Genomic DNA, 19787 nt, shown 5'->3' with positions numbered 1-19787 from the left:
ATAGTACAAAGAAATAGAAAAGCCAAAACAATTTCAAAAAAAAAAATTGTATTTCTAAACTACCAAGCTGAATACTGGGTTGGCAAGATGGTGCACTGGATAAAGGCGCTTACCAAGCAAGCCTGGCAACCTGAGTTCAATCCCTGGAAACCACATAAAGGTGAACCAAATGCAGAAATGGCCCTTTGGCATCCTATTATATTCTCTCTCTCCCTCTCCCTCCCTCTCTCTCATACACACACACATACACATACACACACACACACACACACACACACACACACACACACACACTAAATAAGACAGAAAACAAAGCTGTTGTATCCAGGAGCACTGCCAAAGGAGAGAGAAAACAAAGTTAATAAAAGAATGCCACAAAATAAATCCATGAGAAATGAAAATTGGTCTTTGATAAAAGAATAATGTTATTTCAAAAGAGAGTTGATGAATTTCCTCAAAAATAGTGCAGAGATAATTGGACACCCATATCATCTCCACAAAAATATTTAATGCATAATTTATATTCTATAGGCTCAAATTGGTCAGACTTAAGGATATAAAGCAAAACATTTTTTAAAGCCAAAATTTTGTGGTCTTTGGGTAGCAAAATGATTATTGGAAATAATACTAAGATCATAACCTATTAAAAAAGGTTATCAAAATTATTTTTGCTTTTGTGAAGTCAGTGTTAACAAAATAAAAAAGCCACAAACTAGGAAAAAAAATTACAAATAATGTACTTGACAAAGTATTTGTATCTTGAAACAAAACCTTTCAAATCTCTCAAAAGAAATGGAAGCAACAAAGCTCAGAAGAAAAATTTGAACAGTTGCTTTTTTAGTGATGAAGAGACCTCAAGCCTGTGGAACCTTAGATAGTAAAGAAAGTGAAACAATGAGAACCTATATATCCACAGACGCATGTACAAAAGAGATGAAATATATTGCATGGATTTTCAGATATAAAACCTACTTTTTTCAAGTTCAAAGTTGTTTTATTTATAATGAAAACCTAGAAAACAGCCCAGCTCTCCAGAGAAACTAATGACAATTATACCCCTTCAAGATAAAATCTTGTTACTAAGCCCTGGCAGGCTTGTATTTAACAATGTAGCTCAGTCTGTACTTGAATTTCCCAGAATCTCCTAACTCTGGTCCCTGAGTGCTGAAGTAAAGGTGTGAGCCACCATGTCAGCTATTTCAATAATTTCAAATTCATGACCAATTAATTTTCTAAAATCTACCAACAGTAAGTCAGCATCTACTTTTCCCAGGATGGACACTTTGTGTGCTTTCTTTTCATTTGTTCAAAGGGCCACAAATTCCAACGAGTTGACATGCCTCTCAATTTTGCTTTGTTTAAAGGTTTCCACATAATGTTTTCCTACTGTGATTATACTAGTAAAGAAATCAAGTTCCATATAGTCTTCATTTTTCTGTATTTTATTGACTATTCAATGTGCTTTGTTTAATTATGTGCCTTTGTCCTTTAACTGTAATTGTTAAATTCAGGATTAACTCAAATTCAGGATTAACAAAGAAAGCTACCAAATAGAGAGCAATGTATATTAATACACATGAGTTTGTCACAATGACACACTGGTAACTCCATTAGTCCTAGCACATGGGAGGGTGAGGCAGATGGATACCAAGTTCAAGACTATCTGCTCAAAAAAAGGCATGTATCATTATGATGTATTTGTGGAAATAATTACTATCCAAATTCAATACTTCCCTCAAATCTACAAAATGGCAGTATTCTAAGTGTATCATTCTTTCATCATCTACTATGGAGTACGTCTACTAAATGAAAATTTCCCTTATCAAATGCCTGATTTCCATAAAGCTTTACATGAAAGATGAATACTTTCTCTTCTGTTTCTGAAATAGACTTGATATCCCAACATCTTAGAATACAGAATTACAAGTGGGTTCTCATTTGCTGAGACAATGATTCAGTATGTATCCCTGGATGGCCTAGAACCTCTTGCTTAAGTGCTAAGATTAAAAGGCATGTCCCAGCATGTTTCCAAGCCATTTTGTTTTTAAGGAAAGGATAACTATGAACTTTGGGTATGTTATGAAATGATAAATCCTCTTAAAAAAAAAAAAAACAGAAGTTTACGGCACAAGCACACACTTATCTATTTAGACAGAGTATACCGTACCTACTTGCTGTACCATATTTCAACTTAACAATGTATTTAGCCAACATAGCATAATATTCTTTATTTACAATTATACCTCTGTAGTATACCATTTGGCACATGAGCCACATTCTGAAAAGAAATCAGGGAGAGGTGAGACAATGTCTCCCTACGTGGCCCTGGCTGCCTGGGACTTGATATATAGACCAGAATGGCCTCAAACTAATAAGGATCCACCTGCCTCTGCCTGAGTACTAGGGCTGCAGGTTAAAAAACAGAAAGGTTATGCCATTTGTCAAATAGTATTACATAATTAATATACGGCAGAGCCAAAATTCAAGCTGGAGTCAACTTTTATAATGCCACATATTAGTTCAAAAGGAAATATTAGTCGATAATATGTTGAAGAAACCAAAATACAGAAATAATGCTTTAATTATATGTGAAAAATTCTAACAGGTATGAGAATAATCAATTCCCCTATTAAAGTTTGTACTCTATAGTAAAAGTTATATGTTGGCTTCATCTATGTAAGTAATTTTACGAATGTCAATGAACTGAATAAATGAAGGGATTGAGTGGGTGAGTAAACCCTAGGCACATGAGTGGGAATATGGAGCACTGATAGAACATTTGCCTGGCATGCTCAAGCCCCTGGGGTTCAATCTCTAAAACTTTACAGTAAATGGAGTACAGAGATTTCTAGTATCAGATTCAAAGTATGTATATTTAGAAAATAGAAGAAAGAAAACATAAATAAAAATGCTTACAAATTAGTAAATATTCTAGTTTATTTGAATCAATTCAATTTCATCAAAGAAAGGAAATCAAATAAACCCACTGACTGAATAAATGTAAGATAATGAATTAAGAAGAAACAAAACTATCACCATGAGGGAAGATGATATAGAATTAACAGATGCAGAGAGAATAAATAACTACTCACACCGCCTGCTTTGCATCCATCTTCTCCACCAAGGAGAATTGAGTAGAAAACTGGAAAAGGTAGAGAAACACAGTTAAAAAGTAAATGAATTCAAAATGAGAAAAGAAGACAGTAAGAGAATACCTAGCCAGTTTTTAAATTAGTGTTTGCCTACAGGGGTGAAATACAAGCCTAAATCAGACATGTACTTCTAATGTTTCAATTGATAAAGGAATTGAAAACAATTCTAAAATAACCTGGGTTCTTGGGAAGACAAATTGTGTTCTAAAAATTGTATGTGTGTATGTGGGGGGGGGGGGATTTTGAGAGAGAGAGAGAGAGAGAGAGAGAGAGAGAGAGAGAGAGAACTATCGAATTTTGAGGGCTCATAACAGTCTATGACCATCAGACTACATTAGACAGCTAAAAACTAGGGACTGGAAAAGACTCAGCAATTAAGAGTGTTTATTACTTTTAGAGAGGATTCAGGTTAGGTTCCCAGCACCCATACGTAGCTCTCGACTGGAACTCTAATTCCAGGTTATCTAATGCCCTCTTCTTGCCCCTGCAGGCACTAGATATATATGGTAAACATACATAGATGCAGACAAACCACTCATACACACATCTTTTTTAATTTAAAATTGTTTCCAAGGCAGCTTGAAATTTTTTTTTTCTTTTTTCTTTTTAGGGACTGCATTAGTGTTGAGAAATGGCTCGATAGATAAGAGTGCCTAGTGCTTTTGGCAGAGGTCCTAGCTCAGTCCAAAGTACCCACAACAGGCAGCTCACAGCTCCAGGGAATCCAATGCCATCTTCTAGAGTCTACAAGAAGGTTCTTCTAAAAAATGTTCTCAACCTATGTGTGGGTCACCACCCACAAGGGGATTGTGTATCAAATATTTACATTACAATTTGTAACAATAGCAAAATTACAATTAGCAATGAAATAATTTTGTGGTTGGGATCACAACATAAGGAACTATACTGAAGGACCACAGCATTGGGAAGTTTAAGCACCACTGAATCTTGAAGGTCTCTAGACTTTTCTTTAGGTTCAGTTTTCTCTTCAAACCAATAATGCTCTCTCTCCTCTCTCTCTCTCTCTCTCTCTCTCTCTCTCTCTCTCTCTCTCTCTCTCTCTCTCTCTCCTCCTCGTCCTCCTCCTCCTCCCTCTCTCCTATCTCCTATTCCTACCCTGACTCAGTCTTCCTAGTCGCAAGTGCTTTCCTCTCCTCCCCCTCTTTCTCCTACTTCTCTCTCCATTCATTGCCCCCCCCCCCACTTCCCCAGTGCTCTGGGGGACTTGTCCCTTTCTGCTTCTGTGAGGGACTTTATATGAATCTCTTAGAGTACACCTTGTATCCTAGATCCTATAGTGGTGTAAATTATGGGCTGGTGGTCCTCTGCTGCTGTTGCCAACTAACAATTTCAGCAACAGTGGAAAGGCTACCATAAATGCCCTTCCCGGATAGTGAGATCAACAACTAACTTATCCATGGAGCCCTCATCTAATACCTGTTGGAAACAGAAGCAAACACCCATACCTAAACACTGAGTCGAACTAGAATCCAGATGCAGATGGAGAGGACAAGACCAGGTTGCAGAAACACATAGAGACAGCTGATCTGAACAAGGAGGAGCTAACATGAAAGATTAATAATGGAATAATTACTAGCACAGTAATTATTATGTTTAATTTATGTAAGAAAATATAAAGTTCACATTCACTTGTAAGCCATATGTTATCAGCTTTTATCTGGTCCATGAGTATTTCGCAAATTGTATTATACATGTTCAATCTTTTTAATTTTAGTTGGCATATCTTCTAATTCCTGATATTGAATATGATGTTAAGTATGTACTGCCAAAAGGTGATATGCATATGTATACCAACACCTCAAATTTTAATGCTCTGTAATAATTACTTCAGTATATATGCCTAAAGACACAAAGATGGCTACAAATTTATACAGCAAAACATACAATGCTATATTGCTCAAATGTTGCTTAAAATAGAATCTTTCTTGCCATATCACAATAAAAAGCAACTGCAATGCCCTATGGAAAATCAACACCTGCAGGAAAAAGATGCAGTTTGGCAAATGCTGGGCCTGTCCATTCATCACTTAGTTCTCAGACATTAAAGCACTCCTCCTGCCCCTTCCTGTGCACTCAGTGGATAGAGTTTAAGAACACAGAGCTTACAGTGTTCTTGCTGAGCTCACACAACTACACAGCTGAACCTATTACTTGGCCTAAAAAAGCACTGTCTTTCATAGAACAAGTTTTAATGTGGATTCAAGTTCTAGATGGAATATCTCTTCTGTGGTTTTAAAAAAAAAATCCCCATCAGAGTTACCAAAATTCAACTTCAGTAAGTGCCTAAAACTAACACTAAAGTATGAGAAACCTGAAATAATATCTACACTGTGCAAGGTAAATCCAACATATATACATGGAACCTTAACAATTTCACGGTTCAAAACATCAAAATATTATTCACTCAACAATATTTTTGTAAATATTTTTAACAAAGATTTCTTCTTAAGTTAGTGGATTTAAATAAATTATGGGTGGCTATTTCATTTTAATCCATATTTTACAGTGTATTGTTAATATTTTACAGAACTTTAGACAATTATGAAAAAGAGTTTGAACATTTTTTGGCATGTTCCTAAACCATAAAAGGCCTATCAAAAAACAAGGGGAAACTGTCTAGCTGGTTGATCATGCTGTGCTGGCAATTTCTCAAACATCTGCTAAAGGTCAGATTTCCATTGCATGGAACCAATCAATGGAACTACACAATTCTCCTAACACTCTAAGAAGCTAAACAAAAGCCACTATTTTACATACATAACAGTGCATACTTGGCTTTGTAATAAATTACAGCAAAGTCTAATGCTTTCTTATCAGAAAATTCAAACATTTAGAGAACACTGCTGAAACTCTATTCGTATTTTAAGTTAAAATTATGTTTACTATGTTTACAAGTGTGAATAATATAAAAACTCTACCTTTCCATTTGGTAAAAGCTGATTTTTAGTTTTATATTACAAAAAGTACAGTATGTTCTAATAAAATCTTAAGACAATTTCAACAATAAATATTGTTGTTTTTACAAGGAATACATGTTAACAGGTTGCTTAATTAAGGGGAATTCATTCTGCAGCTCATTCACATTTGTTGAATTTCTAGAAAGCAGTACTGGTAAATAAACCTGTGATAGTAACACTCAGGGCTGGTTAGACAGCTCAGTGGTTAAGAGTGCTTACTGTTCCTGGTTCCTAACACCTATTATTGGATGGCTCATAACCATCTATAATTCAGGTTTCAGATTATCTAATACTCTATACCTTGGCCTCCATGTCCTTCAAGCACATGACAGGCACGTACACACGCATGCACACTGAGTTTTGCTTCAAAGAGTAAAAAGTAAGGTAAACAACAAATAGAACATTTAAATACATATTATCTAATAAGGATTTCATAACCTATAATTGTATGGATAAATCCTAAGAACACTGAAAGTCTGAGGTGAATGACACATTATTTATTTGCTAAAATGAAATGTCCAGAAAAGATATATCCAGAGGCAAAACAGAGAAGTAGTTTGCCAGAGGCTGGAAGTGGCAAAGGAGGGGAAGGAGGAGAGGGAATAAGCTGGGGAAGGGGACAGTCAAGAAGAAAAGAAAATAGGTAGGGTTGTCTCTCTCTCAATCTCTCTCTTGCTCTCTTCCACTCCCTTCCTCTCTCCCCACTTCCTTCCCCCTTCCTTCCCTCTCTCTCTTTTTTTGGATCATGTCCTAGAACTCACTCTGTAGACCAGGCTGGCCTCAAACTCACAGAGATCCAACTCCCATTGCACTCTGTTGAGTGCTAGGATTAAAGGCATGAGCCACCACTCTGGCATGGAGTGTTCACAAAATGCAATGTTCTAAAATTAGACAATGGTCGTGATTACACACAATTCCACAAACTAAGAGACATTCACTATATTGTACCAGTTAGAATACTAAATTTATGCTATGTAAACTCTATAACATATTTTAATTTTGATCCCCTAGAAATGAAGTTACAAGAAGCTGCCAGACAGATGCTGGTAATCAAACCTGGGCTATTAATTTAAAACATATCATGTCTAGCTTTTGGTTTCAGAAGGATTACAGATATGAAAAACACGAATCCAAGCAAGACTAAAAATTGTCTTCTGACAGGTATGGTGGTACACGCCCTTAGTCCCAGCAGATGGAGCCTGATCTACAAATTAAGTTCCAGGACAGCCAAGGAAGTCTCTTGCACAGAGAAACTCTTCTGCCATACCAAAACATTTTTTTGTTAGTACCAGAAAAGGCCCATATTCAGTTTCCCAGGATCTTGGAAGACAGAAGACATAATTCTGGAAATGAGTTGGGATAATCTCATATAGTACTTCTTAGTTAGCAACAAAAGACAGTGTGAGGTTTCTGGCCCTTTCTGACCCCCCCCCCCTCTCAACAGCTAAACAAGCTATTTGTCCTATATTGTCACCGACTATTAAGGGCAAACCAAGAAAACAACACTGTCATAGGCAACTCCTTGAATCATCTACTTCTGGACTTCCCATGACAACAAAAAAAATTCTGCTACTTAGAATTTTGATTAAACACATCCAAACTCAATCTCTAAACTTTCCTAGTAAGGAAATGTTAATACTTGAACATATCAACTAACTAGTACTAAAGAAAAGGTGAGGCAAAAAGGAACAGTTAGTTCAAATGCAAGTTATTATAACACAATTAAAAACACAAGGCTCCAAATGGACATAAGCATGGGCTTTTTATATTTACAGCTTTAGACTAATACCCAAATAGAAATTCACAGGCATTGAATATCTAAAATGCCTCAAAAAATACCAGACATCTGGTTAAGCTTTCATAATAATTATTAAGAAGATAAACTAAACGCTTTTCTCACTACTGAAAAGGTGACATGGGGCTGGAGAGATAGCTTAGTGTTTACAAGCATTTATTGCTCTTCCAGAGGACCCAGGGTTCCCAGCACCTACATGTCAGCTCAAAACCATCTATATATCCAGTTCCAGAGGTTCCAACATCTGTTCTCTGCCAAGTGTACATACATACATGAAGGCAAACCATACACATAAAATAAAAGCAAGTATTTTTAAAAGATGGTATACTTTTATTAAATATGGCTATGTTAGAATAGCATCCTATCAAAGGTTATAAACAATAAAAATTATTTTCCTACTTATAGGCTCTCAAGCAAGGGTTTAACTTTCTTAAGCACACAAAATATTAAATAACAGCAGTGACAGTCTGATTGCAACAGGAGGTATAATTAATTTAACTCTATCACTTGTAAAGCACAACTACAAAAATAATTAAAACTTATCTCAAACTCTATTGTGGCAAGAAATCTGCCTTTATGATACTTCCTAATACACTTGTTTATATTATTTCTCTCAAAAAAACTTTAGTTAGATCATAGATAGTCCTATGAGCCAACTGAAGCTCAGACATACCAGCCACCAGATTCTTGCTAAATCTTTTAATTACACACACTTTCTTTGAAGACTGGGTCATTAAGTTTTTAATCATCATCCCTCAACCATCTACTAAAACACCCACCCACTCACCAATGTATCCACAAACAGATTTAGTAAAGAAATATAAGACACTGTGGTAAATGTGTAACACCATTTCCTTGAATTCTTGTAACAGTCTTTTATTAAAGACACATAGGGAATAACTATGAGTATGTTTCAAGTCACTAATTTAACCAAGTATGTAGGAAAATTATCTGAGGCTGAGAAAAACTGAGCAGCAATCAACCAAGCAGAGAATAGAAGAAAAGGCAAAGGAGGTTCAGAAGAGGGGAAACCACAAAAAGTGAAAGGTACTGCCATGTCCTGAGTTCTGTTACCATTTAGGAACTTGAGGGCCTGCAATCCCCTCAGCATGAGGTTTAGACAGAATTCTGACACCAACCTCATTCCTCAACCTCATGTAGAAGCCCTTACATTCTGTTATGGGGAGGCAGTATGACAAAAAGGAGAATGGACATAGATGAAGCCAAGGCCTCCTGTCTCAGCTATTAATGCTTAGGAAATTTGAGGATGATCTTCCCTACCCAGAAGTTAAAGACCAGCCTAGGCAACATACCAAGTCAGCATCTTTCAGAAACAAAACCAAAACTGTCATCATAGAGTGAAAAACATAAAAATTAAAAATGGTTCATCTTCTTTCTGAGTAGGCTGTGGCAATGGGTCCAGGGAAGCTCTATGCCATTCACTCCTACTCCATAGTCAAGATGCAGCATGGCAGCCACAGCTTTTGAAAGTACCTTGGTAGTTAGTGATTTACTGAATTAAAACTGCCCTTACCGGGACAAGTCCCCCAGACCTCAGGTAAAGTGGGGGAGGACAGCTAATGGAGAGAGAAGTAGGAGAAAATGAGGGGGAGGAGAGGAAGGCATGTGCGACCAGGAGGATTGAGCCTGGTTAGGAATGGAAAATAGGAAAAAGAGAGAGAGAGAGAGAAAGAGAGAGAGACAGAGAGAGAAAGAGAGACAGAGACAGAGAGAGAGAACATAAAAGAGGGAGCCAATATTGGTTTGCAGATAAAGTTGAACACAAAGAAAGGTCGAGGGAACTACAAGACTGCTCCCAACTAACAATCTCAGCTCCCGTGGATAGGCTATCATAAATGCCCTTCCCGGAGAGTGAGATCAACAACTAACTTCTCCATGGAGTCCTCAACTAATGCCTGTTGAAAATAGGAGCAAACACCCATACATAAACACTGAGTCGAACTAGAACCCAGAAGCAGATGGAGAGGACAAGACCATGCGGTAGAAGTACATAGAGACAGCTTACCTGAACAAGGAGGAGCTAAGGGCCACTAGACTGATAGCTGGGAAGCCAACAGGGGTCTGACTCGGACCCCCCTGAATATGGGTCTCAGCCAGAAGGTCTGAGCAGTCTAAGAGACCTCAGACAGTGGAGCCAGGATGTATCCCTGGTGCACAAAAGGACTTTGCAAACATATGCCCCATGGAGGGATAACTGCCTTATTCTAGAGATAGGAGAGAAGCCCTAGTCCCTACTTCACAGGACTTGTCAGATCTACATGACCCCAACTGGATGGCATTCCCCTACATATGGTATTGTGGTGGGGGGTTGGGAGGGGAGGGTGTTTAGAGTGCATGTGAGAGGGCAGAGAGGGCAAAAGGGAGGGAAGGAGGGAGGGAGGGCTGGAGGGGAGGAAGGGAGGGAGGGAGAGGGAACTGGGATCGACATGTAAAATAATAAATTAAAAAAAAAAAAAAAAAAAAAAAAACGCTTTGACTCCAAAATTTAAGTTGAAGAACAAGTTACTGGGGAAAAGGATTTCTATTTTTGTTTCCACAGAAAATGAAAAGATGTGGATTCCTTCCAGACTAATGTGGTTCGATCACGCCAGACCGCCTGAAACAGAGTACAAGCTGATCCTACATTCCAAACAGCTGGACAAAACAGCCCTACAGACTACAGCTAGGATATCTGAATCTTCTTCGAATCCCCCAAGACAGCGCCCCTTACCAGCAGGAAGTAGTTTGGAAAGAACGACGCCCAAATTCCCAAATATTGTGTATAAATGTTTGTTTTCATTTAATTGGACTTTGTTATATAAAATTAAATAATAAAAAAAAGAAAAGAAAAAAAAAAAACTGCCCTTACCAGCTACAATGTAAAGTTTCTGGAGGTGTGTGCTGATTCTAGAATAGGATCAAAAGAAAAGCCCAAAATGAAATGCCTGTCAAGACTTCAAGAATCACTACAAGAAAGTCTTTTTTTCTAAGACATGAGATCATCTCAGATGAGAATCCATAAGCAAATGACTTCCTGAGTCCTTCTGAGAGACAGTTACAGACAGGAGCTACGGTGATTTGAATGATATGGTCATGCCATTGTGGACTCTTATCCCTCTGGAACTACACACCCAAATAAACACCTTGTTCATGGTGTTTTATCTCAACAGAAAAGTAACTAATCTAGGAATCATTCATAGTGAGCTAGGTATAGAGGTGGAAATCTACCTTACAAAGTTTTCCCCCTTCTGCTATTGGTACTGGGGGATCCCTAGACATACACACTCTACCACTGTGTCATATGATATGACACCTCCTGCCCCTTCCTTCTCACCTTACATCTTTAAGTACTCCTCCTAATCATTTCATTTTGTATTCTCTTATGTCTGTACTCTCTATTTTCACATAGTCATGTACCCCTTTTTACCCAGTTTTCCTCTTCTAAACATCAGCCACAAAAATCACACAGAAGCTAGCTGATAAAGAGTTAATGTAAACATATCCTGGTAATAAATAAGACAGATCACTGACCCCTTTTTATAACCCCACCCAACTCCTTTGTTTGCATCATCATATTCAATTACCTCAAAATAGTTACCATCACCTTAATATTCTACTCTGATCATTCCTTCTCTTTATATTTTTAGTGTTGGTGTTTCTACATTTTATTTTATTAAGTAATTTTAATATGACAATTTCATACATATATAACACATTTTGGTTATATCCATCCTCCACTCCCACCTCATCACTCCCAAAACATCCCTCTCGGAACTTCTTGTCCTTTTTCTTTTTCATTTTTTTGAGAGGGTGAATTCACTTAGTCCAGTTAGTGCTACCTGAATGTGAGTGAGTACAGGCAACTACCCAGAGCTACAGTCTACATTTTAAATATTGAATAAGGTACATCCAAACTTTATGTATTTAATTGTCTAACAGCACCTATTATTAAGCAGTGGTCTGAATGCTAAATATGCTTGATAATAAATGTGCACAATGATTGACTGGTTATTGTAGCTGGTGAGATCTTCCACAGGAAGATAGAATCATTCGTTAAATGAGAAAGAAACAAGCAAGCAAAAATACTATCTAATGATCCAAGGGACTTGTCTCATTAAGAGCTAATACGCTAGCAAACAAATAAAAAAGTAAAGTATCCTCAGTCACCAGGGAAAAATAAACAATTTGGGGGCTTGCTATAAAATTTCCTAATTTTACCCTCACACTGAGCTTAAAATACATACAACATCATTTCAACTATATCACATACATAAAATATTATATACATACACACACACACCACACACACCCCCCCCCCCACACACACACACACACTTGCATTTGTTCTTTTGAACTCTCAATCCTCTTCATCGTCCCAAGAGCTGATGGCAGGCATGTGCTACCACCTAATGCTGATCTTTGGATTTAATAAAAAGGAACTATATATTCCCCCTCTGAAACCTAATACCATGTTATGCATATGGTGTACATCAATAGGTGCCTTATAACTCTAAATGTAAACTACAGAGAATGAAAAACAGGACTTTAAACAAAAAGATGCAAGTCTGGCAAGATGGCTCAGACAGTAAAGGCACTTGTGGCCAACACTGACAGTCTGATTCCCAGACTTCAAAATGCAGTCCTCTAACCTCCACATACATGGCAAGGCACACAAAATAAATAGATGAGTAAAAAGAAAACAATGGCACAAAAATTTTTGAGATGCCAAACATAGTCTTGGCTGCACTTCTAGTCAACAAGTGCAGCTCTTGCCTGCCTTTATGTGCTTGGTCATTAAGCCAACCTATTGGCCAAGGTATGGTTGTCTAACTACCCTTTTCTTTAATATCTACAACATATAGTACAATTACATATTGTTATAGAATAAATAGTCTTTTAATTAGGGGGTAGTTCCCACTCCTGCCACAAAATATACCCTACCATGTTGCTTTTTCAAATGGCTTGCAGTTTGCAAAGTTGCAAAATAAAGACAAAATAGAGAAGAGAATGAATGAAAAATACAATGTCTTAATAATTATTTGGCTTTATCTTACCTCCTTAATGATTTTTTCTTTTCTTTTTTTGCTTCCAAAAGCTTGTGATGTTAGTTTACATTGGTATCACATCAAGTGTTGGATGCTTGAATTTGACTTCTTTACCATTATCTCAGAGTTTTTTTATTTGCTATGTTGATGTATTGTTATAGAAATTATTTATATGGAATGCAAAGGACTGCTTATCACATGCCAGAGAATGTTAGCATTGTAGTAGAAACAGCCAGCATTCCTACAATCTACTCTAATCCAGGAGTAAGTCTACATGACTAATTTCACCTTGTGAAAGATACTACTTAGCTTGAAACGTCTGCTCCATCTTCAAGTTCAGAGGAATAGCAGGGAAGGAAGCAGTGCCAGTGTATGGATGTAGTTATGCACTGTCATTTTATATAAGATGCCTTTGAGGTTGGATGGGAGGGTGGTTGGGGAAATGGGAGGGTGGGAGAAAGGGAGAAGGAACTGGGATCGATATGTAAAGTAAGAAAAAAAAAAAAAAAGAGATGCCTTTGAGGATATTTAGCATAGGATTTTTTCTTTTGTTTTAATCCATAGATAGAGCCTTAGCATCCAGACAGCACAATGCTCCCTGAGGGATTTGAGAGACATTTTGGAGGTGTCAAGCTGTTATCTTTTTAGTGTTTGTGCTGGATCATACCTTATGATAATTTGGCTTGCTAAAATTCATACTGATAATACTTACTTAGTAGGCCTTAGAGAACATTCTGTCATATTCTAAAATGTTTTATTGATTTAGCTTTTATTTTATATATAATAATTATAGTGCCAAATTGAATTCTTTTAAGATAAGCCAATTTATTCTGCATTACCAATCTGAATAAAGACAGAATGATGCACTCCTTTTATCTCAGCACTCAGGCAGAGGTAGGTGGATCTCTTGAGTTAAAGACAAGCCTGGTCTAAATAGTGAGTTTCAGGACAACCAGAGCTATATAGTGAGACCCAGCCTCCAAAATAAACAAGCAAGCAAATAATTATATTTTATCTTCTCAATGATTTTTAAGTATATGGTCATCAACCTATTTTAGGACAGTTCTAACTAAGCCTTTTGAAATATAATGTCGGGGAAAGCTCAGCAGAGCCTGGAAGAACCTAATGCCTTGACCTGTGAGAAAGCTGATATTACAAACTCCTAGATGATGGATGGGCTTGGGAAAGCTCCATGTTGGAAAAACCCAGTGTACTGAAAGGATGGGCATAATTTGGAGGGCATGGAAATACTCTTTGTTCTTTATATTTTTTATTCATTTGACAATTACTATACTGTGTTTTTAAATAATAAACTAGTAATAGTAATAGTAATTACTTTCCTGAGTTTTGTGCATTGTTCAGTAAATTACTAAACCAGAGAAGAGAGGTGATTGTGGAATTTCTGATTTTTATAGCTAATAATTGGTTGCAGAGACTTCCCTGTGGTGTCTAAAGTGAGGGCAGTCCTGTAGGGGTAACCCCCACTCCTAGTTTGAATTGGAATTATCAATTTTATAAAAGTTTAAAATTATAACTAATAATTCTCACAAAACATTTGCACAATTTTATTCTTTCAACACAAAAATCTGTTAATAATGTATGTGATGAGGATTAAGCTTTTATCCCTCAGAGTCTACCCTTAGTTCTGGGTAGCTGATGGTGGAGTTAAATTGTCACAGTTAAAGAAGATATGTCAGACATGGTAGATCTGAAATCAGAAACCTGTATTCATTCATATTCCTGTCCTGATATTTACTAGTTAAGTGATTTCAGAATTCTCAAGTCGTTTTATTTTTGAGAGGTTAAAAAATAAACAGAAAAATGAAGGAATGATGACACACTTCTTATCCTAGTAGGTAGAGGGCAGGTACATCTCTGTGAGTTCCATAGTGTGTTCCAGGAGAGTCAGAGTTTATACACTGTGACCATGTCTCAAAATACAAAACCAACAAACTTTAAAATATCAGCTATTTCCACATCATTATCACTTAACCATATGAATTTAGTAGACTAATAAATTACTATCTGTGAAGCTCAACAAACATTATAAGATCTCAGAACTAAATGTTCTGTCCAGTTCATAAAATGAGATGTGTGACTACAAACTGTACACTAAGCTTCATTCACAGAGGTTTATAGGACTACAAATACCCAATGTACACATTTAGAAACTTCCTAGTGAGATTAAAACTGCAGTCAGAGTACTCTCCATGGGGAGATATTTTCCCCATATAGGAAGATCAAGTCCACTTTACTGTTTACACTGAGCCCTAAGAAACTACAACACTAATTTAAAGCACAGAAGATGAAGAGGTCCTTTTAATCCTTAAGCTTTCCTATCTCCTGCCTATCTACTGACCATATCACACTCTGAATGACGTGACAGATGCATTCTACCCTAAAATATTAATGCTAGGTTCTAAACTATTTTATCTGTGATGGGGATTAATAAGCCCAGGGCCTCAAACATATGAAGCACAATCTCTACCACTGAGCTAAAACCCTCTACCACTGAGCTAAAACCAAGTCCCTACAATATTTTTAGCATAATTCTGAATCTAGTGACTGAATCGTTAATAACACATTAGATGATAAACCTAAACATGATCAGATTCATCATTGCTAAGGTATTAAGTTACAGACAAAATTTAAGATCATAAGGACTTGATTTTCATATAAACCAAGCACGAATATTTTAGCCAAGTGTGCTTAGACAATAGTTTAAAGAGCAATATAACAGCCAACACACACACACCACACCACACACACACACACACACACACACACACACACACACACACACACACACACACAATAAATCAAAACTAAGGAAACAAGGTAACCTAAAATCTATGGCTCATCCATATAATCCAAGTACTGGGAAATTGGGGGAAAGAGAACTTCACTGAGTTCTAAAACAGCCTGGTTTATAATGAGCTCCAGGCAAGGCTGAGAATGAGTGAGATTCTGCCAAAATCCAACAGTATCTATAAATGACATTTAATCTGAGAGCATAAGAATCACTAAATGATTTAACTCAGGAGGCAGAGACAGGGGAATCTTTTTTGAGTACAAGGACAACCTAGTCTATACAGAGTTCTAGAACAGCCAGGAGTACATGAAATAGACACACACACACAACACACACACACACACACACACACACACACACACACACACCAACCACAGAGTAATGAGCATACCAATTAACAGCAAATACACTCCTCATGTGGATTCTCATAAGGAGAATCTAAAGAATTAGTGTACTCAGGTTACTCTTTTACTACATTAACTCATGTTACTCTCACAAAAGCTTTACAGCAACATTAATGATCCTGACATTAATCATCTATCAAACTAGCAATCACTAACAAAAAAAAAATTTGAGTAACACATGTGTATCACCTAACCAAAGCTCAGTATGCTATTTGCAGATAGCACATTGTGCACTGTGAATGGAAATCAGAGGACAATCTCAGCCGTTGTGTTTTTTAAAGTATTTACTTTTTAGAAAACAGACAGCTGACAGGAGTTGGTCCTCTCCTTCTATCATGGATCCAAAGACCAAACTCAGGCTTTCAGACTGGCACACAAGTGCTGGTCCATCCACTGAACCTTCGAAAGGTCTCAGTGGTCACCTTTCCTGCTTTTTCCCTTTGAGACAGAGTCTATCTCTGGCCTGGAACCTGTGGAGCCAGCTAGGCTGCATGCCAGCTTGCCTGCAATGAACCCCAGAGTCTGCCTGCCTGTCTCTGCCTCCTCAGAGCTGGAATTTCAAGTGTATCCCACCACACTTGGTTTTACTTAGGTATATTCTGAGGGAATCAAACTCCAGTCTTCACATATGGCTTAATTGCATCTTAAAGACTTTATTATCATCCTAGGTCAATAATTCAATTTTTAATGAAATATACATCCAAGGAAGCACATTTCTATTCCTTTCCAAATGTACCTGCTAAAACAGACACACTACCTAACTGCATTCTTTCCTTCATTTCTATTAACAGGTCAAAACCTATACACTACTTTCACCAAAAAATTAAATAAGTGACTAAAGTACATAAAGAAATATATACTGCATAATTTTAAGACCTAACATCATAGCCTATACAAAACAAAAACAAAAACAAAAACACACAAAAAAAAAAAAAAAAAAAAAAAAAAAAAAAACCAGAGGAATAGTGGCACAGACCCACCTATAATTCCTACTGCTTGGGAGGCTGAGACATGAAGAACTCTCTGAGTCCAGACATTCAAATACAAGACCAGCACAAACAATTAGGAAAAATGTCTTCCCCCCCCCCCCTGGTTTTGGAGCCTGTCCCTAGAACTAGCTCTGTAGACCAAGGTGGCCTCAAGTTCACAGATATTCCACCAGCCTCTGCCTCCCAAGTGCTGAGATTAAAGGTGTGCACCACCAACACCGGACTGCAAAATTTCATCTTTCATCTTTAAAAAGGAAAAATATCATCCCCCAAAAATACTATATAGAGATGATATAGTGTTTATATACAGTTCTGCTCCCTCAGTAACTACAATAGTTACACCATAATGGAGGCCAACCATGAACATTTTTTAATATAGCTGAAAGTGAAATTATGTAACTCTAGTGCAAAAATGTTCTAAATTTCATAGCTTCAAATATTCAAGGAACTTTGGGAAACAAAAACTATAGGCTCTAGAATTAAAAGGGAAATTATACAGTAACAAATCACTTGTCAAATTATTGGGAGGAAGGCAGAATCACACTGTTTTAGGTGGCATAAGTTTTTACCCATCAAGTAAAATTTATATAAAATTAAATACAGACATATTAATTGTATGAACCAATAATAGGAAATAAAGTTTAATTTATGTAACCAACAGTCAGGAGACAGAAAAAGTCTGAAACTCCCTTCTCTTCTTTCCACTCCACTGCTTCTATCCATGGTAATTTAACCCTCACTGCATATGTAGTGGGTGATCTCGGTTGTAGCCCCAGCTGGCCTTGAACTTCCTTCATCACACTCCAAAGTGCTTGGATTACAAGCACTCAAAGCCATGACCAGCTGACAATTTTCACTTTGAAATAACCAGATTAGTATCTTGCTATCTGCAAAACATGGCATATGCTTATTCCTTCCGTGACACTATTTCCAATAGACCTTTCAATGTACTATCTAATCTAAAACAATTTCATAGTACAACACAAAATTCTGCTCAGTGTTTGCTTTAGTGTCTAAACCATTACCCAAATGTCCTCCAGGTAAAACCCTCAATTTTAATGCCAACGAATCTTTACACAAAGTAATGACTAAGTAAAACTGTAACAAGTAATCATTAAGATGAGTAAAGTTTAAGGGCTTTTTTTCCTCATTATTACACAAAGTATAACCAAGCAGAGTTTTGTAAATTGGCTCTAGTGTTACTTTCTTTTTATAAGTGTTAGCAAACTAAACTCATTTTACACGATAAAGTTAAATAATACATAACACGTTTAACTATGGCAGTAACTGTAGGTAGGAATGATTTGCAAGAACATATTCAAGCCTTCCAACAGCTGTAAATACTTAGTATGTTACGGTGGATTTGAAACTAAATCTACATACAAAGGATTTTTTTTTAATTTGCAGGAGAAAATAAGTTATCCTAGTCGCTATGGATTTAACAAATTCTGTATTTACTGAACAAAGCAGGGAAGCTTAGTGAATTCCCTGTCTCTCTACTCTTCCCCATTCCCTTAAATTCATTCCCTTATGAGAATGCATTTGTGACCATCAGAGCGTTTCCTGGCACAAAATCATACATACACATTTATACTCCTGAAAGAACACTGACAGTGTCCTATGTAAGTGGCAAAAGTGGGGGCGGAGGGCTATTTATAAGTGCTAAATGCCCTTCCAAATCTTAATTTACTGTATCTCTCGCCTTTGTGAAGCCATCTAAAACTCGGGAACGGGAGGGAGCCCTAGGGCACTGTCCATTTAGAACAAAACAAAACACAAAGTATGAAACGATGGAGAAAGGCTTCGATGACCCTTCTTACCAAAAAGATTCCCCTCGTTTCTGGTTACAAAGCGAAATGCGGTACGGGTTTGCGGTGGGCAAAGCGCACTGAGTTGGGGCCCGCGACGCCGTACTTGGCTGCCCGCCCCACCTGCCGCGCGTCCGCCCGCCCGCGCCCCCAGGCTGCGCTCCCCGCCGGCCCCGCGCAGAGGGGCGTGCCGCCGGGCCGCCCGCTAGCTGGTCCGCTCGCTCTTACCGCCAGGTCCGGGTGGCCGCTGTCGCGGTGGGACACGGCTCGGATGACCCCCGCCCGCCAGCCGCTCCCGGAGCCGCTCTGCCCGCGCTCGGGACGCGCGTCCTCGCCGGCCGCCACGCACAGGAACCGCTTCCCCACCAGCTCGGGCCGCGTCTCCACCGCCATGGCCGCCTCTGCGCCGGGGACGAGCGCGGCCCGCTCCTACCGGCCGCCCATGCTGACGAGCGGACCGCAGGCGAGGGGGCCCGCGAGCGACTGCGCCCCGGCACGATCGGCAACGCGGAGCCGCGCCGCCCCCGTCCTGCCGCGCGCCCCACAGGCAAACTGACAGGAATGTGCGCGCGGCCGGCGCCAGCGGCGCGCCGCGGCCAGTACCCCTCCGCCCGCGCCGCGGCGCGTGTCCTTCCGCGGGCGGGGCGGCGGGGGTCGGCGGGCGCCGCCAAGTAGTGCCGCCCCGCCGGCTGCGCTGCGGCACCGAGAGGCAGCTGCCGAGGGACAGCGGGCTAAGGCCAAGCTGCTTCCTGCGCTCCGTCCTCGCCCCCTCGGAGGGGCGACTGCCGGGCAAGGGCTCGGCTC

At 38.6% G+C, this 19787-nt stretch overlaps 1 protein-coding gene across 4 annotated transcripts in view; it reads right to left on the bottom strand.

Moving 5' to 3' along the window:
• Window positions 1-19460, bottom strand: part of Jmjd1c (jumonji domain containing 1C) — a 114473-nt gene extending 95013 nt beyond the window's left edge. For 3 of the 4 annotated variants that reach the window (XM_051186836.1, XM_051186837.1, XM_051186838.1), the window contains exon 1: window positions 19212-19457. In XM_051186836.1, the coding sequence (XP_051042793.1) occupies window positions 19212-19376 (165 nt within the window). In that variant the 5' untranslated portion in view covers window positions 19377-19457. Of the gene's footprint in view, window positions 1-19211 lie in introns of all 4 variants that reach the window. The other variant, XR_007834678.1, reaches the window with a different exon arrangement.
• Window positions 19461-19787: the final 327 nt, after the last annotated feature.

Source organism: Phodopus roborovskii, unplaced genomic scaffold (assembly GCF_943737965.1).
Source record: "Phodopus roborovskii unplaced genomic scaffold, PHOROB, whole genome shotgun sequence".
Classification (NCBI taxonomy): Eukaryota; Metazoa; Chordata; class Mammalia; order Rodentia; family Cricetidae; genus Phodopus; species Phodopus roborovskii.
Note: the sequence above shows the minus strand (reverse complement) of the source record. Positions and strands in the feature narration are given on the sequence as shown.